Genomic DNA, 22,808 nt, shown 5'->3' with positions numbered 1-22,808 from the left:
AAAATACATAAGTCCTGAATTTTCGTTCCTGATAAGAAACATTTTCTGTAGTCTCTGAATCATCTACTAAATATGTAAACACATTGAGTGGCACTGAATTAAAGACTGGTTTTATTCCAGGATAACCCAAAACATTGTTTAGATCATGCTCCGTTGGAACATTTTTGCATGTTTCCACAGTAATTTCTGGCAGAAAGTCATTTTTATTCCAAAATAACACCTGGTAGTCAGTGTGTCTGCCTCGGTACACCACAGTGGTTAATGAGCTTGCTGATAGTCAAAGATTTTAGCGTATGTCAAGAAATCTGGTAGGCATAGTTGACTGCTGTCAGAGAAGATGAAAACATATGGCTCACTGGAATGCACTATGATCTATTGGATTATTAAGGAGAAATATTAACTCCCAAACTCAGTGAGTCAATTCCAGTTAATCAGGCATTCAAATTCCTTGCAGTGATCTAACTGGAATTTCTATTTGATAAACCATCAATGTCAATCCAAAGTGGAAGTTGAATAATTAGCACATTTTAACCTGGGCTTTCTCAAAATTTAAGCTCTGTTCTCATTTTAACAAAACACAAATTAAATGTCAGGCATTTACAAATCCGCTTGCCATGGTAAGTGCCCGCAGCCCTCTGCGGAGCAGAATATCAGCACCACACAGATCTCCTCACCAGAGCACTCATTTCCACTGCCTTTTTTTTTGAACCAAATTTGCAGAAGCTGTAGGGACACATAAGATGTCCCAAAGGCATAGTTTGTGTTGATGTCCTCCATCCCAGTCCAAGATGGTGGACACGTGAATGTCTGAGGTGCATGGGCTAACTTGTGGCCTGTCTTAACGGATTTGAACCAAATTTGGAATGGATATAGGGACACATCAGCGGTGTAGTTTGTGATGATGTCATCCACCCCAATTCAAGATGGTGGACACATAAACCCTTGAGGTGCAAGTGGGCTAACATGTGGACTGTCTGGACCAAATTTGGTACAGTTGTAGTAGTGAGTGACACACAGGGACACCTTAATGGCATAGCTTGTAGTGATGTCATGCACCCTGGTGGACGTGTGGATGTTTTAGGCACAAGAGCTCTAACTTGTGAACCACCTAACTGATTTGAACCAAACTGAGTCCAATTTAGTAGGGATAGTGAAAGGAAGGTAGGCAGATTAGTTCTTACTATAAATTGTTTATATGCTGCCTTGATCTAATTTTAACTTGATATGTTTCTGCCTCTGTTTCTAAATAGAAATGTGACATATAAGTATTTTAAAATGAGTAAACAATGTGAGTCAGCAGGCTTGGCCAGCAGTCGTGTGTGTGAATTTTGCCCTGGAATCCTCTGCAGTGCACTGATGCTCTATGGGAAATGAATCAATGTAAAACGGGTCCCCTGAAGGCTAGGTACATAGGTAGCTACCTTATACTGTCCATTGTTCCATCTAGCTCAGTATTGTCAACAGAGACTGGCAGCAGCTCTCCACGGATTCAGGCAGGAGTCTTTCCCAGCCCTACCTGGAGATGCCATGGCAGCGTCGGAGCCACCATTGGGAGAATGGGTTCAAAGAACCCAGGCTGCGCCCAATCAGGGGGCCGCGAGCATAGCCCCAGACATGCCTCCCGTGTCTGACATTGGATGCGGGGGTGTTGTTTCGGTCCCAAATGGGGCAACATGGCCCCATTCAGAGCTGAAATCGGCCCACACTGCATTGGCAGCGCAGCCGGAGTGACTCTCCCTGCCTTAAAGGGAGGCCTCATTTAGGAGAGAGATCAGCCCACAATGCATTGGTAGCGTGGCTGGAATGGCTCTCCCTGCCTTTAAGGCAGGGAGAGTCGTTCCAGCCCGCACAGCTCAAAGCAGCATAGGCCGATCTCCTTTCCAAATGAGGCCATGTGGCCCCTTTTGGAAGGGAGACCATGCCCTCACGTCTGACATCAGATGCAGGGGCATGGCTAGCTGGGCAAGTCTGATGTCAGGCGTGGGGGGGGGCAGGGCCAGGGGGCTGCGGTGGCAGCCACACAAGGGCCGCTGCCAGCCTGGCTCCGTTCCTGTGCCATGGATTGAACCTAGGACTGTCTTCAGGCAAAGCAGGTGCTCCTCCCACTGAGCTGTGGCTAGAGCCATCGTTTGGAAATGTAGGCAAGTCTGAGGTTGCCGTGTTTAAAATAACTTCCCTCTAGCTTGCAAAGTTTGTCACTAAGAAAAAAACAGATGGAAATTTCATTTTATGTCTGACATGCCAGGCTGAGATGGATTTAACTTTTGTTGTGTTCAGGACCAGCGAGCAAAATGAATTCTGAAAGAGATTCGGAAACGACCTTTGATGAGGACTCCCAGCCCAACGATGAGGTGATGCCCTATAGTGATGACGAGACCGAAGATGAATTGGACATCCAGCCTGCTGTTGAGCCAGAGCAAAACCGCATCAATAGAGAGGTGGAGGCAACCCGAGAAACCCTTAGGAAAGGTGAGGATGAGAGAAATGATTTCCACCTAATCAAGTACTACCATATCTACCCATATCTAAGACGACTCCGCTAAAAATGGTTATACCTGTATTTATCCAAAATGATGAGGACCCTGAATTGAAGGCGCCCCCCCCCCCAGAAAATCTGATACTGGACACAATTCCACCCCCCTTACATATAGTAACTGTAATCAGTTTACAATAAGGATAGAAGTCGGCATATAAAGAAATGCCCCCTGCCCCTGTGCATGACTGCCAGTGCTTTCAGAAGCACTTTTCATGCTGCATCTCACTGTTTTCCTGGGTGTAATGGGAGTGTATGTTCACAAATGCTTTGTTCCTTTTTCAAAAGAGCTGCTGTGGATTCAGTGGAGAAGCCACCTTTTGAGAGGCATTCTAAAGAGAGCCTCCACCACGTATCCTCCTGGTGTTTAGGGGACAGGGCAGGGGATTCTGCAGAGAAGAGAGCATGCAAAGGAGAGATCAGCTCTAATGGTCCTTCTCTGGATAAAATAAAATGAAGTCATCTTAATTTGCAAAGGACCACCATCCTCCTCCTCTGTACAAGAGTGTCTGTTGTGGAGAATGGGCATTGGGCACCCTACTTTGAGTTCCACCCCCAAATTACCTGGTAATGCCTGAGAAGCACAAGGGTTGCCCTTGTGCTGGAGTCCCCAAGGAAAGTGTGTAGAAGTGCTTCACCTCAGCACTGTTTATATGTCTGTTGTTTGTTTGTTTGTTCATTTATTTGCGTATTGTGTATGTGTGTGTATACACGCACAAGCACACACCCCACTTGTTAATTCAGATTGCTCCCACAGCATCTTCAAGCCCGTTTTCTCGCCTCTAGACTCATCTTGCCTAGCCAAGCTCCCCCCACCTCGCCCACTGCCTGCACCCTCTCAGACCCCAGACCGTTGAGGCCAGCCAGAAAAAGAAGGTGGAGGGGGGAGGCAGAGGATGAGAGGAAGGCTCTCTTGCTGTAGCTAGCAATTTATGTCTGAGTAAACAGCTGCAGAGTTGGGTGGAAGCATGGGGCAGGGTGAGAGCCCAAAGTGGGGTTTACTTTTGAGTAAGCACAGCCTGCAGGGGCTGTACGAATGTATGTTTTCTCCAAGTTCTGTAGTTGCTTATCAGGGAGTAAATCCCACTTGTTACTTCTCAATGAAATGTCTTTGTGATTGTAACTTTAAAGATAACATTACCTCTTTCTCTGTGGAAATCAATGGATTTGATTTGATGCCTTCTTAGGTTTTTGTTTGAACCCTTCAAATCCAAGTCCCTTCATATGGCAACCCAATCTCCTCTTTGTTTACTTAGGAGTAAGTCCCACTGAGTCATTCCCACTGAGTCACTCCATGAAACTGAAAGTCAGGAAATTTAGGACTGACAAGAGGAAGTACTTTTTCACACAGTGCACAATTAATCTATGGAATTCATTGCCATGGGATGTGGTGATGGCCACCATCTTGGATGGCTTTAAAAGAAGATTAGAAAGATTCATGGTGGACAGATCTATCAGTGGCTACTAGTTTGGTGCCTGTGGGCCATTTCTAGCCACAGAAGCACAATGCCTCTCAATACCAGTTGCAGGGGAGCAACCGCTGGAGAGAGGGAATGTCCTCACCTCTTGCCTGTGGGCTTCCCAGAGGCATCTGGTGGGCCACTGTGTGAAACAGGATGCTGGACTAGATGGGCCTTGGGCCTGATCCAGCAGGGCTGTTCTTATGTTCCTAAGTAAGTGTGCCTATGAACCTCTCTCAATTTCCTCCTCTACCACAGTATGACAAGGAGGAATAGTCGTCATCCTCCCTTTGGGGCAGCTAACAGCCCTTGTGAAGAATGCGTGCTCAGGCAGAGGAAAGAGACTTTCAAGCATGTGTGTACAGGACTCAGGGATATGGCGAGGAGAAGCACTGGCTCTGAAAGGCTGCAGTCGCTGCCTGTCAGAGCAACTCACACGGCCCCTGTTCCTTTGATCCTAGCAGGCTGCCCCAGCAGGGATTCCTGGTGTGCACATTTAAGGTGAACCCTCTGCTGTATTCTATCTAGTTATCTTTTCTTTTTTGTCTTTTTATAAGTTTGTTCCAGTGGAGATCCTGTAGAGAGTGTGTGGTGGGAGGAGTCAGAAAGAAAAAGGAGGGGCAGAAGGAGAAAAAGGCAGTTGTTTCTAAACAAAGTCTTAGTTACAGCCATATAAGATTTCTTTGTGTTTGAGGGAAGCAGTTCTAAAGCTGATTTCTAGAATCCCTTAAATGAGAATTTGGATCCATCAGTTACCCGTTGTGATGTTTGAATGAGGGTTTTTTGCAGATAAAATATCTCATATTCGAGCTGAACTAGACTCTACCATTACTGCAGAGGCTACTGTGGAGGTGTAGCTCCTCTTGCATGGTTAAATGGGATTAATCACAGTTTGTGACTCCCGAGGATGTGGACAAGCTGCTTGGGACACTTCACCTTACTACCAGTTATCTTGGTCCTTGCCCAACATGGCTTATATGGTCTAGCAGGGAGATTGTTGGAGAGGTCTTGTTAAGGTTATTAATGCTTCTGTGAGGGAGGGCAGGATGTCTCAAGGAGGCAATTATTTGACCATTGTTGAAGAAACCTGCATTGGATCCCTCAGAACCAGGAAATTATAGGCGTGTTTCCAATCTCCCATGGTTGGTCAAGGTGATTGAGAGGGTGATGGCATATCAGCTCCAGACAGTCTTGGAAGAAGCAGATTATCTGGACCCATTTCAAACTGGCTTTTAGGCAGACTATGGGGTTGAGATGACCTTAGTCAGCCTGTTGCATGGTCTCCAATTAGGAGTTGACAAGGGGAGTATGACTCAGTTGATCCTTTTGGATCTTTTGGTTGCTTTTGGTATCATTGGCCATGGTATCCTCCTAGAATGCCTGAAGCGGTTCAGAGTGGGAGGCACTGCTTTGTCATGGTTTCACCCCTACGTCTTGGGTAGGTTCCAGATGTTGTCATTTGGATTGTTGCTCTTCAAAATGATAGCTGTTGTATGGCATCCCACAGGACGCTATTCTATCTCCAATGCTTTTTAACATCTACATGAAAACGCTGGGAGACATCAGCATGGGATTTGGTGCAGGATGTTATCAATATGCTGATGGCATCCAAATCTATTTCTCCTTGTCAAAATAATCAGAAAATAGCCTAACTTCCCTAAATGCCTGCCTGGAGGTGGTAATGGGATGGATGAAGGAGAACAAACTGAGGCTGAATCCAAGCAAGATGGAGGTACTCATTGTGGGAGGTTGGAACTTAGGAAGTGGCTTAGATCTGCCTGTTCTGGATGGGGTTACACTCACCCAGAAAGAGCAGGTATGTCATCTGGGAGTACTTCTGGACTCAAACCTCTCCCTGGTCTCTCAGACTGAGGCAGTGGCCAGAAGGGCTTTCTATAAACTTTGGCTGATACGCCAGCTACGTCCATTTCTGGAGATAAATTTCTTTAAAACAGTGGTGCATATGCGGGTAACATCCAGACTCAACTACTGCAGTGCCCTCTACTTTGGGCTGCCTTTGTACATAATTTGGAAATTGCAGAATGCAGCAGCCAGGTTGGTTACCTAAAAATATCATACTACTCCCATTTTAAAAGAACTTCACTGGATGCCAATAAGTTCCCAGGCAAAATACAAAGTGCTGGTTATTACCTATAAAGCCCTGAATGGGTCCACGAGAACACCACCTTCTTCATGAACTCCGTCACCTATTAAAATAATCTAGGGTGATAATCTGGTTGCAGTTGCCACTGGCTCAATTGGTGGCAACTCAAAATGGGGCCTTTTCTAGGGTTGCCCCGGGACTTTGGAACGTGCTTCCTAATGAAATTGGAGCCTCCCTTCTCTGGGTGCTTTTAAGAAAGATCTGAAAACATGCCTGTTTAGTTAAGCTTTTAGTTTATAGTTTTAAAGTTCTAGAGCCCCTGATTTTACTCCAGCGAAGCAGAAGCCTTTATTGGCTGCCTGGGCCCTGAAAGCCAAAGAATATATACTTATTTGCCATTTCCTGCCAACTTGGAAGGGGATGCCAACCCTTTTGAAGCTTAGATGATCATTTCAACCCTGCTTTGAATGTGATTGCTGTACATTAAGTTCTATTTTAGATCCTAACTGCCTGGTGAATCTATTGATCAATATATCACAGAATTGTGTGCCTTTAGTGTAACCTGTGAGTTTGCCAACTTTACTGAAATCATCAACCTGTGAGTTTGCCAACTTTACCGAAATGATCAGGGATCAGATTGTTATGAAAACAAACTGCTCCGAACTGCATGAAACGCCTGCTACTGGAACGGAAATGTAACTTGGATACAGTTATAGAGATGGCTAGGATGGTGGGAAATGCTCTTCACTGTGCCAAATCACTTTCTTTGGTACTCCAAAGGGTACCTCTTGGGCTCTTCGAGGCCAAGAGGTGATAACAAAAGAAGAGGATGAATGAGTAGTAATTATACAAATAGCTTCATCCACCAATGCGAGTGATCACATCTTCTGAATGGAAAGTGGCCCTCAGTGCTGATCAAGTGCTTACTGAACTTAAACCTTACATAACTGATGGATGGCCACACAAAAACAAGGTACCTGAACATCTTCAACCACACATCCATGTAGCAAGTGAGCTGTCCCTTCTCGATGAGCTGGTGCTGAGGACTGATCATTTGGTGGTGCAAACCTCCTTACAAGCAACGGTGATCAAAATTGCCCATGAAAGTCACCTGGGCATGAGCTTGACTAAAAGGCGAATCAGAGAGAGCTTTTCATGGCCAGGTATGGACAAACATATTGAAAATATAATCGGGCACTGTATGGCTTGTGCTGTATGTGACGGATCACAGAAGACTTTTACCACCTCTTTGACTTCAGTAGAGTATCCCAATGATGCTTGGGAAAAACTTGCTCTGGATATATAATGCTCTGGATTATATATCCCCATCATTATATAATAATGGGGCCTTTTGAAAACCAACCCAGAAAACAAAGATTTGTTAAAGTGATGGTGGATTACTATTTGAAATGGAGTGATACTTGCATAACCATGGTATAAAACACAAGATCTTTTCCTTGTCCTATCTTCAAGGGAATGGCTTAGTGGAAAGAATGAACAGAGAAATGAAAGAAAGTTTGCAACTGGCTGCTACACAACAACAACAACCCTGGAAGGAGGCAGTCGGTGGAACTCTATTTGCTTATCAAACTACTCCTCATTCTACTACAGGAAAATCACCTTTTGAACTGCTGAGAGGATGCAAAGGTGCCACCAAACTTACCCATTGGCAACAACTGATAGGGCTTTCTGGGCCATCTCACCCTGAGGATGCGGAGATTCATGATCGGGTAGGGGTGAAACAACAAAAATATAAATTGTATGTAGATCAAAAATGAGGCGCAAAACAGTGAACATATCAGGTGAGGGACTTTGTTCAAGTATGGCTGCCTTATAATGTGAGAAAGGGAAGTTCCCGGGATTCTGGACCAAAACAAATCATAATCCGAGGAGATTCTGTCATATTGTATGATGGGGGGGAAATTGAACAGTTTGAGATTTTCCAGCCTGCATGCTATGAGAAAAGAGGGAAGGGAGTCTGATCTCAAGAGAGGAACTGAAGAGGACTTTGATCTTGCCTCCCAGTTTTGACCTCACAGATGAGGCTGATGAGAGTGATGGACAATCCTCTGTACCGGAAAACAAATCACTAACAGCTCCTGGGCTAGAGACCCCAAGAATTAGGAGGTATGTGCTACAAGAGACCAGCTAAAAGACTTCAAGACTTTGTGACTGAACTTTAAATCAATTTAGAATTTTTTGTGCTTCTAAAAGCAATTTTGGGTAGCATTTGGCAGCATTTGGTATCCTTGCGGAGCCATTGGGGGAGTCTTCAGGAGCCATTATGCTGGAGCTTCTTGGAGCCCTCATAAGATGCTAATTTTCACATTTATAAATTTCATTTTGATGAGATTTTATTTTTAATTAAAAATTTCAATTTTGAATTTTTAAAATTTTGATCACTTCAGTACTGTGTGGAATTTAAATTGCAATTAAAATTCAGTTTAAACTTAAATTTGATTTAAATTATCTATTGAAAATAGATTTTCCTCTCACTCCTTGATTCTCACACACTCTTATTTGTGTGTTTACTTGAATTGGATTTAATTTTGTGCTGCCTCTTTGGCCAGCCTCCCAACCAATCGGGCCAAGGGGCTTGTGTTAATAAGTGCTGGACTTCAACAGTAGGGTGAGGAAACATCATTATTACGCTTTGCTGGAGGAGCTGGGGAGCATTGCTGGAGGAGCTGGAGAGTGGGAGAGCTAAGGTGGCCAAGGTACAGTGTTGTACTCCATCCTTATTTCTGCTTTTACCCTGGGTTTTTGGTGGTTGTTGTTTTGGTGTGTTTTTTTGGTCATTTTCCTGAGTTCCAGAACCAACCCCCCCCCCCGCTGCCCAATTCCTATTGACTTAAGGTTTTAAGTCTGTGGTTCCGTTATCCATGGTTATAAGTCAGAATGGAACCCCCACAAATAGCAAGGGCCCACCTATATTGTAAATATGAGTTTGCTGGCAATATTGATTAACTGTTCAACTAAACAGAGAAGATGGCTACCATTTTGAAACTGGTCCCATAAATTTTCAGTCATAGGAAGCTGACTTCTACCGGGTCAAACCCTTGGTCCATCTTGCTCAGTACTGTCTACACAAACTGGCAGAGGCTTCTCCAAGGTTGCAGGCAGGACTTTCTGTCAGCTCTATCTTAGAGATGCCAGAGAGGGGATTTGGAACATTCTGCATCAAGCATGCAATCAGAGCAGCCCCACCCCCTGAGGGGAATATCTTACAGTGATCACACATGTAGTCTCCCGTTCATGCTTGCTACCACAAGACCAGTTCTCCTCTCCAAAAAATGTTGGCAACCCTAGGCTGGGAGGGAGTGGCACAGTTTTCAAGCAAAAGCCTGAACTAGATCTCTGTCTTTTTAAATATATGTAAGGGGAAAATTTTAAACTAAAAACAATCAATTCAGAACTTGGTGAGGAGAAGAGATTTTTCAGGGTGTACTGTATATGCCACAAACTTGGAGGTGCTAAATTATTCTTATATTTAAACATTTCCAGACTCAAGTCTGGAACATTCCCACAGCAATTGTATTGGGGGTGGTTGCTTGTATATGATCCAAGGTCCATATGGTGATGTGAATAATAGGTTATGGGACTACACTAACTTTCCATTTCAGTGGATTCACTGTATGTATCGCTAGCATAATATTTAATCAAGCTGTGCAGTCTGTTCTTTGCTAATTTTCTAAAAGACAATGGATTTGTCATAAGCATGGATTGTGTGGTATTTTCCTGAGGTTACATTTCCTCCTATAAAATCTGATTTACTGTCTTACAGCTAACTTGTTCTTCCAGTTTTGACTTGTTTTTTTGTTTAAAAAAAATTGTTTTGCTAGTTCACCGGTACTGCTAGTAGTCTTATGCAGAACTAACACTGAAGTTACATGGGATTTCTTGGGATTTTGCTAGTTAATTTTTCATGCAGTTTGACCATACTGGCAGTTGGCAATACTTCCTTTGTTACCATGGGTCAAAAGCCAAAATGATGAGGAATGGAGCATTTGCCATTTACTTAGGTGTTCTTCTTGTATTGTAAAGTAAAGTTGTGCCATCGAGTCGGTGTCGACTCTTGGCGACCACAGAGCCCTGTGGCTTTCTTTGGTAGAATACAAGAGGGGTTTACCATTGCCACCTTCCATGCAGTATGAAATGATGCCTTTCAGCCTCTTCCTCTATCACTGGTGCCCGATACAGGTGTTTCCCAAAGTCTGGGAAACCTACCAGCAGGGATTCGAACCGGCAACCTATTGCTCCCTAGGCAAGTTACTTCCCCGCTGCACCATTAGGTGGCTTGTCGTATTGTAAGGTAAAAAAGGTAAAGTGTGCCGTCAAGTCGATTTCGCCTCCTGGTGTCCACAGAGCCCTGTGGTTTTCTTTTGGTAGAATACAGGAGGGGTTTACCATTGCCTCCTCCCACGCAGTATGAGATGATTCCTTTCAGCATCTTCCCATATCACTGCTGCTTGATATAGTACCAGCGGGGATTCGAACCAGCAACCTTCTGCTTGTTAGCCAAGCATTTCTCCACTGCGCCACTTAAGGTGACTGTTGTGTCATTCAATCATAGAATTTTAGAGTTGGAAGGGACCTTGGAGGTCTTCTGTTCAATACAGGAATCTGTCAGGAATGCTGTAGCAGATGCTCTGTCCACCCAGCCTCTGTGTGAAAACCTCCAGTAAAGACCACTGCATGAGGCAGGCTGTTCCACTCTCAAACAGCTCTTAAAGTCAGAAAATACCTTCTAACTAATCTACTTCCGTGTAATTTCTGCCTATGGATTCTAGTCCTGCCCTCAGGAGCAAAAGAGAACAGGTTCTCTCCTCCTCCAGTGTGACAGCCCTCTAGATATTTGAAGATAACTATCAGATCCTCCCTTAGTTTTCTCCCCTCCAGACTAAATATATCCTTTAGCCGTTTCCCATACAGCTTGTTTCCCTAGCCGTTGTCTGTGGTAGAACTGTAAGTGAAAAAGAACAAACATTTACTAGTTACAAAAGTCTAGGATTCAGATCAGGTGGGATGGAATAACCTCTTTAAAATTTCAGACACTGAAGTATTATGCTTTTTAAAAAAACATTTTTTTGGTGGGGTTTGTTTTGGATTTTAGATTGCAGCTGGCAAGTTAAAGCAAATGACCGAGGCTTCCACGAACAGCCCCAATTCAAGAAAACAACATATTGGTGCATCAAGAAAAGCATATATTCAGTAAGTGGACTTCTAAAACAAACACACACACACACACATACAGGATAGTATCATCTAGTAACTAGACAGCAAATGAAGAGGGGGTGACCAGTGGGTAGGCCATGGCAGTCCCTCCTCCCACTCTCTGAGAGTGGGAAGAAGAGAAGCCCAAGACCAGCACTTCTTCCCAATATGCAACATGTTCACATATGGATGTGGGCCTTCATACCTGTGCTCAGCCTGGCCGACCCTGGGGCCCACCTACCAGACCTGAACAGGAAGCAGGTTAGGGCTCTGTGCAAAAACATTAAATCCCCAAATCCTGTTTTATTTGACTTGTTCAAGGCAGCGACCCATGGTAAACTGTTTTGCATAATGCATTTGCCTAACTGAAGCAGTTTGGAGGGTGATTTAACTAAATGAAACGTTTTACATGAGTTGCAAATTGAATTGGTACATTAATGCTTTGTCTGGAATACATTTTCTTCTTTTTTGTCTTTAACAGGGGAATGCAATTAAAACCTACAAATATAATCCAATCACCTTCTTGCCATTGAATTTATTAGAACAGTTTAAAAGGGCAGCCAACTTTTATTTCCTGTGTCTACTCATTTTACAGGTAAAATACAATTTGTAGAATTCATGATGGAGATCCCGTTTCTTTTGTGCCCAGTTTAATAGTTGACACACTGTAGAGAAGTAAGGAGCTTCTAATGCAATGATCTAATTGACAATTTGTTCTTTGTTTGCATGTTGTGCTTTTGGTCGGACTGTAGGCCTTGGACCTTGTTAGACATGCTAGCGGTTCTAACATTGCACTGGTGTGAGGCAGGGCATGAAGCAGAGCTATACCCTGTCCTGCTTGCCCGCAAGGCAAAGACAAAGCAAGGCAGAGGCAAGGTCAAGCCAAGGTCAGTCTGCAGCACCTTGGAGAGCTCCAAGGGAACAAGGCGACTCAACACCTCAGAGGCAGACAGAGCCCTTAAGCACTTCTGAGCCCAGACTACCCTTCCTGGGCTCTACTTTCCTGCATGGAGAGAGGAAGCCATAAAGAGGCAGCCTTCCAGAGTCTGGTACTTGTTTTCTCTGCTCTGCCTGCTCCTGCCAAGCTTGTTGTCAGTATTGGTGTGCAGATATGGAGGCGGGGGGCATGATGGTGTGGAAGTGGTCAACTCTATAGCGAGTTTGGATTCCAGGGGTGCTGCTTCAGGGAGCCCAGGCACCAAAGGAGCTTCCTCAAGGGACCCCAGTCGTAAACTCGCTCAGTCTAGCGTTACAGTCTAGTGTCTTGATCCAGAACTGGGATCCACCAAGCACTAGTATGAGGAGCGTGCAGAGGCCCGAAATAACCTGCTCTGCCTCATTTGTGAGTAAACTGGGCTTGAGTGTGGACCTCTTTCAACACTGTCCTCTGGTGCCCGACCTCACCTCTGCTCCTGTGATGGTTTAGGAGGCAGGCAAAGCCTCTGCTGCCACACAGTGGCATTTTTAAAAAACAGAATTAAGTTGCCCCCACAAGCCCCCTTTCCTTTGTGTCTGGGATGGCAAATCTTTTGCTGCCTGTAGGCCGCAAAAAGATTAATCCACCCCTGTACCTGGTGCTGGCTTTACTATCCTTCACTGCCAAGTGAAAGCTATGCTATTTATTTAGGCTTTTGGTGGGCTTTAGTTAGAACTGTCTTCTGGATCTTGGTGGTTGTTTTTTAAATGTTCCTGCAGTTTTGAATTGTATTTTTTATTTTGGAGAGTCTTTTAAAAAAACACATTTCTGGTTATTTTTTCTTGAGAATTATATATGCTGTCTTTGACATCACTGTGGTGGTCAAAAGGCAAGATTAAAAAAAATCTTGTGTAAATGTCTTGGTTTGCAGACAATTCCTGAAATAACTACCTTGTCGTGGTATACAACCCTGATTCCTTTACTGTTGGTTCTGGGCATAACTGCAATTAAAGACCTCGTGGATGATATAGTAAGAATCTTCTCTTTTCTCTTTTCTTCTTCCTCTGTTTGCATCACTGTTGTTCAGTTTGCTGTGTTTTTCATCTGATGATTTATACTGGAGAAAGATTTGCAACAGCAACCCTTCTCAAGTTGAGGAAGAAAGTGATTTTCTTTCCCAAAATGTATTTTGACAAAACAAAAACTAATTGGCTTGTGTGGCACAAAGAAAAGAAAGGTGGGAGAATGTGTCAAAAAAATTTTTTTAAGTCAAGTGAGGTGAAGGGCTTTATGGCTCCGCTAAGTGGATCTGGAATACCCCATGCAAAAGACATACACTTTGATATGGAGGTGCAATTGATCGGTCTTTAATCCCCAAGGAAGTTTTTTGGGGGCTACAGCCCTATAACAACAAACTTGTGAGTTATTTAGATAAACTTATAATTACTAAATACCACAGGATGTTCACGTTGGCCCGACTTAATGTATTACCTTCGGCTGATTTGGAGGGTGAGTTCAGAAGGATTCCTAAAGAACAGAGACTGTGCCTGTGTGATTCTGGAGATCGGGAATCAATTTTTCACATTTTACTTTACTGCTCCCTTTACAAGGACTTTCATCAATGTTTTATTGCTCCACTATTGGTTGATTATCCAGGGCATACAGACATAATTTATGTTGATTATTTGCTTTCTGATCAGAAGGAGGAGATAACAACTAATGTCGCAAAGTTCAGTGGTGGCTAGGAAAGTGAGGCATCAGATAGTAGACCAGCTCTTGTAACTTGGGGTTTATTTGGGACATTATACCAAACTGTTGATTCTTATTTGTATATATGTTTTGAATTCTGGTCTTTGACCATAAATAGACTTGACTTGACATAAACTTTGCTGTCAGCATGATCATTAGGCTTATGACCAAGTCAGCCATTTGCCTTCTAGCTCAGTATTTTCTACACTGACTGGCAGCAGCTTCTCCAAGTTTTCAGGCAAGAGTTTTCCCCAGCCCTACCTGGAGATGCCAGGGAGTGAAGCTGGGACCTTCTGTGTGCAAGCAGATGCTCTACCACTGAGCTACAGCCCCGTCCCCAAGGGGACGAACTTAGAGCTGACAGTGCTCCCATGTAGTCACCTATCCAAATGCAAACCAGGGTGGACCCTGCTTTACAAAGGGGACAATTTATGCTCACTATCACAAGACCAGCTCTCCTCCACGCAAGTCATTCATTGCAGCGGGGTTCATTTATTTGTGTGAATAAAATGGGCCCAGGGTGCTTAGGAGAGCACCTCCTTTGTCATGAACTCTGCCATCTATTAAGATCTGAGGAGCAGTGTTCCCTCTAACAGGGATTCCCAGATGTTCTTGACTACAACTCCCAGAATCCCCAAGCAAAAGCTATTGCAGATGGGGATTGTGGGAGTTGCAGTCAACAACATCTGGGAATCCCTATTAGAGGGGACACTGCTGGGGAGGTCAGGTTACAGTTGCCACTGGTTCGTTTGGTGGCGACTCAGGAGGACCAGGCCTTCTCTGTGGCTGCTCTGGGGCTTTGGAATCCCATCCCTGTCAAAATAAGAATTTCTCCATCTCTGACTGCTTTTAAAAGACCCTTAAGATGCACCCGTTTTCTCAACCTTTTAATTAAAATTAATTTCTAAACTTTATTCTGTGAATTGGTTTTAATTGCTTTTTATTTTGTTTTTACATCTGTTGTATTTTAAATTGTGTACACCATCTAGGGACACATATATCAGGCGGTATATAAATGACAGATAAATAAATACTAATGAGTGCAGAGGCAAGATCATTCTCTGCCTTCTGACTGATCAAGCAGTCTCATGTCCGGGGGAGTGAGAAATCAAAGCTGAACATGTAGTGCATCTGATGGATTTTTTGAATATGTAACACAATGGCTCTTTAAGACTTGTATTTTTAATACCTGTGTGTGTATATGAAATAAATAAATATGAAGTAACTCTAAAACTCTCTCCATCTCCCCCCGCTCCACACCCCCCCCAACTCCTTCTCAGGCTCGACATCGGATGGACAATGAAATTAACAACCGCACATGTGATGTAATCAAAGAGGGCAGGTATGAAATACCTAACCCAGATTGTACAGTATCTACATCTTCAGGGATCACCAACTTTTAAATTTCTTGGGGGGTGGGGTGGTATTCAGAAGTGTGTGTTGTAGCACGAGTAACTGAATTTTCCCCAGGAGTACTTACTTATTTCATTCCGATCCTGCCCTTCCTCCAAGGGTTCAGAGCACCATACATGGTTCTCCCCGCCCCTTTTATCCTAGCCACAACCTGTGAGATAAGTTAGTCTGAGATGACTCACCTCAAGATCATCTTTGTGAGCTTTGTGACCGAGTGGAGATTTGAACTTGGATCTCCCAGGTCACAGTCTGACACTCTAACCACTACACTACCATAGCTCTGCTGTAGATTCCATAGCACAGGGTGTGTGTTAGTTCACAACACAGTACACATGTGCTGAGACCTGCACACAATTCACATGCATATTATGTCCAAACAAATATCTCTGTTATTGTTTGAAATGAATTTTATTTCCCGACGAATAAAAGGATGGGCAAACTCCATGCCTTGCAATGGTGAAAATATAATAGGGACTTTGTGGTTCCCAATCCAATTTTAAGTGTGTGTTAAGGTTGTACAGAGCGCCCTCAGTCTGTGGCCTCTCTGCCTTGTCTGGCCAGAGGAAGTGGGTGTTGCTCTTAACTTGATCCTGGTTAAGTTGCTCTTAACTTGATCAAGTTAAGATTGCATGATAGGCACAGGCTGCATTCAGATGTAATATGGAACCGGAGTTGAATGGGCCGGAGGTTCTCCAAGCGTTACGTGTTAATGTGTGCAACAGTGGTTCAGTGCAGCAACATACCCAAGGTTTCCTTTTTCTGACTTCTATCTGAACTTAATCAAGTTAAAAGCAAGACTCACTTCCTCTGGCCTGAAGAGAGAAGCACGGCACAAGCAGACTGCATCTCGTGGCTCTCCATGTTGTTAGAAGCACTCACTGACATCCAGATTAATGCAACATACAAAGATGCATCCACACAATAAGGTCACATCGCCAAGCAGATGCTCCAAGTTGCTTGGCCTCTTGCACTGTTGGTCTGCTTGTGCAGGCATTGCATTTCCACAGCAAGAATAGCAAATAGCTTTGCATTATTCCCTGCAGCTGCAATGAAGGTTTCATAGCAGGAGGCATGCCACAGGTTGTGCAAGTGCACTCTGTGGCACTACTGCAGCCCTAGTCTGGAAATCAAGCTCCTGACTTGGTGGAACTAGCTAGCGCAACATCCTTGCACTAGTGCAACATGTTTGCACTAGGGCATGGTTAGTCCACGTGTCAGGCACTGCCCGCGTTCGCACATAACGTGGAACTGGAGTTGAATGTGCCAGAAGTTCTCCGAGCATTCCATATGGATGCATGCAACTGTGGTTCCGCGTGGCGATGTACCCAAAGTTTCCTCCAGCCTGGACCCTTGGATTGTAGTGAGTTTTGTTGCTGCAACCTGAGGTTAGATGCAGCCTGCATTGCATCCAAATGAGGAACTGCGGGAAGTGTCCCTTTCAACCGGAGTTGAGGGAGGAAGCTCCTCCCTCAACTCCAGCCACAATTGGCTGTGTGGGCTGTCCATCCAAGGAGGATGCCCGCACAGCCAGTTCTCCCTCCTCTCTGCAGTCTCTCTGACTGCAGAGAGATCAACCTCCATTATGTCTGGATCCGGACAGGAGAGCAGGGGGACGAGGAGCAGAACCGCTGGTCCAATGGATGTGCTAATGCGGCCATAGTCTGGTAAGTGGTCCTCAGAGGCAGTAGGGGGATAGTGGGAGGTGTAATTTTGTCGGAGCTCCCAGTCCTTCCAGGTGAGCCATCAAAGCTCTGGGGCCATCTCATTTTTGTGAGATCCTTACCAATGAGCCATTGCAAACACATTCAAAAGTGGGGGACCATCAGATTGTGCAATCAAGGTATGTACTGACAAGCTCATAATTAAGGGGCATATTTTCATTATCACAATCTATTCAGAGTATGGAATGGAATTATCCATTCCATAATATACTAGAGGGTTGTTTCTCTTTTTTTTTGTCTGTGTGTGGTGTTCATATAGCCTTGATTTTAGGATTTGTTTTCTTGCTGCACTAATCAATAGACAGTCTTTGGCCACATTCATTGATAACAATTCAAAAGGCTGCTAGTATCAACCTGTTGTGCTTTGAGTGGACTGAGTTTTAAGATGGAACTGTATGATTTTGAGTTTCAGCCAGTATCAGTAAAACAGAATGAAGAGATACTGAATAAATGCAAGGTTTTAAAATAATTCTCTCTCCTGCAATTCTGAGAAACTTCAAGCTTCACATGCTTGAAAATAAATTATTTTAATTTCCTTTTTTGGGAGGTTCCTAAAAGTCCTAAGAATGTCTTCCATGGGATAATGTGAAATTTGCAATTTTTGCTTGCATGAAATGACCATCCTCTGCACCTACATCTTTTTGTTCTTGCAGTATATGGAAAATTACAGGGAAAAACAAAAAAGAAACTGCGCACAATAATGGGACAGAGGGGCCTCAAAAAATGCCAGAAAATGCAAAAACACAAGCTATGCTGTATATAGGAATCTATATGGAGGAAATAGACAAAACACATGTAACCATTTTTTCTGTGACTGAAGATACTATATTAATAGTCATGGAGTAAATAAATAGCAATAACAATTGTCTTGCAAGTTATATCTGCACATACATATGTCAAAGATATTACATCTCAGTAAACGGAACACAAAATCATCGTTGAGGATGAATACAAATTCAATTCACAGCCATTCATGTATCTGAAAAAACAGCATAAGTATGTGAACAAAGTATGTTGCTTTTCTGTATTGAGAATAAAGTCTTGCAATGGTGAAAAAAATCCTTGAATGAGTAACAATAACAATTGTCTTGCAAGTTTTTTCATATGTAAAAAATATAGCATCTCAGTAAATGGAACAAAAACTTATTTCTTTTCTCTGTGTTTGAGAATAAAGTCCTGCAATGGTGAAAAAAATCCTGAGAATGAAGTCTTGCAATGGTGAAAAAAGTATAGGCTAGTTCCGGGATTCTTGAGACCATTTCGGAATTGAGCCCATTCCTCAGCCTTTCCTCCTATACTTTGTTGAGGGGAAAAAAAGCTTGCTAACCAAAGTATAGGAGGAAAGGCTGCCTCCATAAAGATTTGTTTGTCAAGCTATTGTTGTTTGAGCTAAGGGAGGAGGAAATTTGAATATTATAGTTCTCTGAAGAAGGACTAATGATGAAAAAACTTGCAAGACAATTTTTATTGTTACTCATTCAAGGATTTTTTTTCACCATTGCAAGACTTTATTCTCAATACAGAAGAGCAACATACTTTGTTCACATAATTATGCTGTTTTTTCAAATACATGAATGGTTGTGAATTGAATTTGTATTCATCCTCAATGATGATTTTGTGTTCCGTTTACTGAGATGTAATATCTTTGACATATGTATGTGCAGATATAACTTGCAAGACAATTGTTATTGCTATTTATTTACTCCATGACTATATAGTATCTTCAGTCACAGGAAAAAATGGTTACATGTGTTTTGTCTATTTCCTCCATATAGATTCCTATATATAGCATAGCTTGGGTTTTTTGCATTTTCTGGCATTTTTTGAGGCCCCTCTGTCCCATTACTGTGCGCGGTTTCTATTTTGTTTTTTCCTGTTATTTGGCGTGAATCCCGCTTGTTCTCTGTATATGGAAAATTAGCATGGATGTTTTAATATGCATCTATGCAGCCAAGAGCAGGGAGGGTTTAATACAGGAGTGCACAACTCAAACACCCCAGTGGGCCAGAACCAATCATAACTTGACATACAGGGGCCAAGGTCATAGAAATATAGGAAGCTGCCTTCTACCGAGTCAGACCATTGGTCCTTCTAACTCAGTATTGTCTACACCAGGGTTTCTCAACATGTGGGTCCCCAGATGTTATTGGACTTCAACTCCCATAATCCCCAGTCCCAGTGGCCTTTGGTTGGGAATTATGGGAGTTGAAGTCCAATTACATCTGGGGACCCACACGTTGAGAATCCCTGGTCTACACAGACTGGCAGTGACTTCTCCAGCTCACAGGCAGGAGTCTCTTAGCCCTACCTGGACCTTCTTCTCTCTCCAGAGCTCCATCCCGTAAGAGGAATATTTTACAGTGCTCAGGCATGTAGTCTCCCATTCAAATGCAAACCAGGGCACACCCTGATTAGCAAAGGGGACAATTCATGCTTGCTGCCACAAGACTAGCTCTTCTCTTCTGGTCAATTTTCAGTGCATTGTTAGATTAAAATCAATTATTTAAAATATTAGTGAAATCAATGATTAGCTACTTATGGGTCTTCCCCTCACTGCCACCACAGCAAGGGACTCATGGTTTTATCCAAGGATAGTGACCAAAAAATGGGCCTTGTCCTGGCTCAGACAGTGAGGCACTTGGAATGAATGCCAGCCCAAAACAAGTGCAAAGTCCTCCTTCTCTCCCTCAATTGCTGTTGCATCCAGACAGCAATCTTAGGCATGCATTCCTAGAGCTCTTCAAGGCTCCTGCTGTTGCTGAAGGATATTCTTAGCTGTGGGCCAGCAGAAAGGTCTGTGTGGGCTGAATCCAGCCCCTGAGCCTTAATTTGTGCAGGGATGGTTTAATATTATCCAGTAGAAATGGCATGTGTTCTTTGAGAGCATTCAGCATTTTTTTCTAAATGCCGTCCCCTATAACTGTTCTGAATCGAAAATAACTTGCTACTTCAGGTTCCAAGAAACAAAATGGAAAGACATTAAAGTTGGCGATGTCATCCGCCTGAAGAAGAATGCCTTTGTTCCTGTAAGTGAAATACTGTGTGCATAATTTTGTATTAGAACACTGGTAACCTTTCTTTCTCTGTGTTTAACTGGCTTTATATACATTTTTTTTAACCAGGCTGATATTCTGCTGCTGTCCAGTTCAGAACCTAATAGCCTTTGTTATGTAGAGACAGCTGAACTAGATGGGTAAGATTCCTTTCGTTTGTTTCGCATCCCAGGATGTCCAAAACACCACCCTCCCCCCCACTCTTTTGCAGTAAATGACCTTGTTTGTCTCAGCCTTGCGTCATATTTTGAAATTTGCATGGGGCATTCCTAAGTTGTAACACAGAATTGAAAGAGCACATTTTGCCTTAGGTAGTTCTATGCCGCACGCAACAAGGAAGAAGCAATGCTGAAGCCTTGTTCTTAGAACAGTAGCATTTTGCATTAGGGTTTATTTCCATTCATGTAATGAACTCTGCTTGGGGCGCTGTAAGACTCTTACCAGTGTGGTGCTCTTCACTGCAGCCTGGGTTTGTCTTGGGCATGAGGAAACTTTGTGCCCACTTGAAGGACATGGAATGTAGAGCCAAGCAAATCTAGTGCGAAGCATGAAAGGGCTGTGCTGTGGGCTCCCATTGCTGGGTGGTACAAGGCTAGAAGCTGGGACCGGGAGAATCAGGAATGTGCCAGAGATCAAGCTGAGCCGACAGTCAGAGGGAAAGCTAGGAGCTGAAGGTCAGAAGCATGCCAGAGGTCAGGCCGAATGGGCAAATCAAGGAGGTAAACAAGAACAGACACACCAGTAGCCACAAGGCCTTGAAAGTGAGGCAAGATCTGCTTCAGACAGGAAGTGTCTCAGATTCCTGCTGCCTACAGTGCAGCCAGTAATGGGCCTTGCAGGGTGGGGCCAGTGTAGGCAGTGGCACAGCCATGTGGGCAGAAGCCCATGTCCAAGTTGTTCACCTTCCACGCTCCCCCACCGCCCCTGCAGCCCTGTCCACAGCATGGTATCGTGACGTCACAGCTGGGAATGTGCAGCAAGCTGGCCATAGCGACTGCACTGGATGGGCTTGTGGGTCCTCAGAGGCCAGCAGCTGGCAGGAGGGCAGGTCAGCTTGAGGGCAGGTCAGCTGGCGGAAGGGCAACGGCAAATTGTGGGACAGATGAAGGGCCCACTGCAAAAGAGCTGAATGGTGGGGCCTGCAGCAACTCCCTGCTGTGAGACCCTGGGCGGGCAAACCTCTGTCCCTGCGGCACCCAGGAGGCCCGTCTTCTTGGAACGCAGCTGCTCAATTATAGATCTGTCCCGGAGTGTAGGACTTGGAGACTTGAAAATTGCTGCAGTGCAGCATCACTACTAAGGACACTGGTAAGCAGAGTCTCCACCTTGGGGAACTCTGACAGTCCACTAAATAATAACCACAGAAACTGACTTTCAATGCGGTATACACTTGCTGACCATGGCTGAAGCTGCTGCTGCTGACATCTTCTTTTCTCAGAGCACAAAACTGTTCGTTGCTCCTGTTGTGCTGCTGTTACTCTCAGATCTGGCATGTGCAAGTGTGCAGCCAGGGGTTCCCACCGTGTGATAGTTGTGTTTAGATCTCTGACTGTGGAGGAGCGTTACTGTGAACCAGGAGGGAGGGGACACACGGTGGGTAAGCAGTGGGAGGAGCTCTCTCCCTTAACTATGGCTTAGGTGAATTGCCCAAACCGGATGACACAATCCAGCCTCTGGACCCTCGGTTTGGTAAATGTACCTTAGTCCAAACAGAGGGTTCATTCGGAGATTGGGGTGAGGAATCAGAACGGTGGTTGGGTTCTGCAACTGCAGTTCTGATAATTCACATATTGTGTGGGGCCAACCTGAGGTGGCTTTATCTCAGGGTCCGTGTGATGTCCGAAGGCAGCCAGTGTTGAGAAGTGCATCCTGATGCTCCTCTCTGGCTAAGAAAAAGGAATATCTATTTTAAATCTGTTCTCTTTGAAGCCAGGGGATTTTTTTTGGTCACCGTTCCCATTGTTTACTTTGTGTTTTTGTTCTGTGGCTATTCTATTGGGAAATTAAAGAACAGTGCTCTAAGGAACAAGAATGACCTAACAGAAGCATAAGTAAACACAAGCAGAGGTTTATCTTAAATGAGTAAGCTCTCCTCTTTAGAAATATGAAGAACTAAAATGTTCAGTTTGCATTGAACTTACAATGTACATGGGTTTTTTCTTTCTTTCAGTGAAACCAACTTAAAGTTTAAAATGTCTCTGGAGGTAACGGACAAATACCTTCAAGAAGAAAATGCACTGGCAACATTTGATGGTTTGTGGCTTTCATTTTTCATTGCAAGTAGCTAGCATGATTTAAGATATTTTTTTAAAAGCTGTGATCATTTTTCTTCCTAAAATACTTACTTAAAAGAGGCCGGCCTTATCTGATTTGGGGGCAACCTTGTTGTGTTGGAAGTTCACATGTCTCAAGGAAAATCCCAGTTTGGAAGATTGAGTGATTTATTTATTTATTTATTTATTTATTTATTTATTTATTTATTTATTTATTTTTACATTTATATCCCACTCTTCCTCCAAGGAGCCCAGAGTGGTGTACTACATACTTGGGTTTCTCCACACAACACCCCTGTGAAGTAGGTTAGGCTGAGAGAGAAGTGACTGGCCCAGAGTCACCCAGCCAGTATCATGACTGAATGGGGATTT

General features: G+C 43.8%; 1 protein-coding gene across 3 annotated transcripts in view; it reads left to right on the top strand.

The window, feature by feature from the left end:
- The window catches only part of ATP8B1 (ATPase phospholipid transporting 8B1), a 107,503-nt gene that overhangs the window by 44,267 nt on the left and 40,428 nt on the right, over positions 1–22,808 (top strand). The window contains exons 2-9 of one of the 3 annotated variants that reach the window (XM_053294666.1): positions 2,278–2,469; positions 11,211–11,308; positions 11,793–11,906; positions 13,159–13,257; positions 15,257–15,318; positions 20,064–20,136; positions 20,233–20,303; positions 22,334–22,416. In XM_053294666.1, the coding sequence (XP_053150641.1) occupies positions 2,292–2,469; positions 11,211–11,308; positions 11,793–11,906; positions 13,159–13,257; positions 15,257–15,318; positions 20,064–20,136; positions 20,233–20,303; positions 22,334–22,416 (778 nt within the window). In that variant the 5' untranslated portion in view covers positions 2,278–2,291. Of the gene's footprint in view, positions 1–2,277; positions 2,470–11,210; positions 11,309–11,792; positions 11,907–12,037; positions 12,199–12,231; positions 12,361–13,158; positions 13,258–15,256; positions 15,319–20,063; positions 20,137–20,232; positions 20,304–22,333; positions 22,417–22,808 lie in introns of those variants that run through there. The other 2 variants (XM_053294669.1, XM_053294667.1) reach the window with 2 other exon arrangements.

The sequence above is a fragment of the Hemicordylus capensis genome, chromosome 2 (genome assembly GCF_027244095.1).
Source record: "Hemicordylus capensis ecotype Gifberg chromosome 2, rHemCap1.1.pri, whole genome shotgun sequence".
Classification (NCBI taxonomy): domain Eukaryota; kingdom Metazoa; phylum Chordata; class Lepidosauria; order Squamata; family Cordylidae; genus Hemicordylus; species Hemicordylus capensis.
The sequence above is the reverse complement of the archived record's forward strand: the minus strand, read 5'-3'. Positions and strand labels throughout refer to the sequence as shown.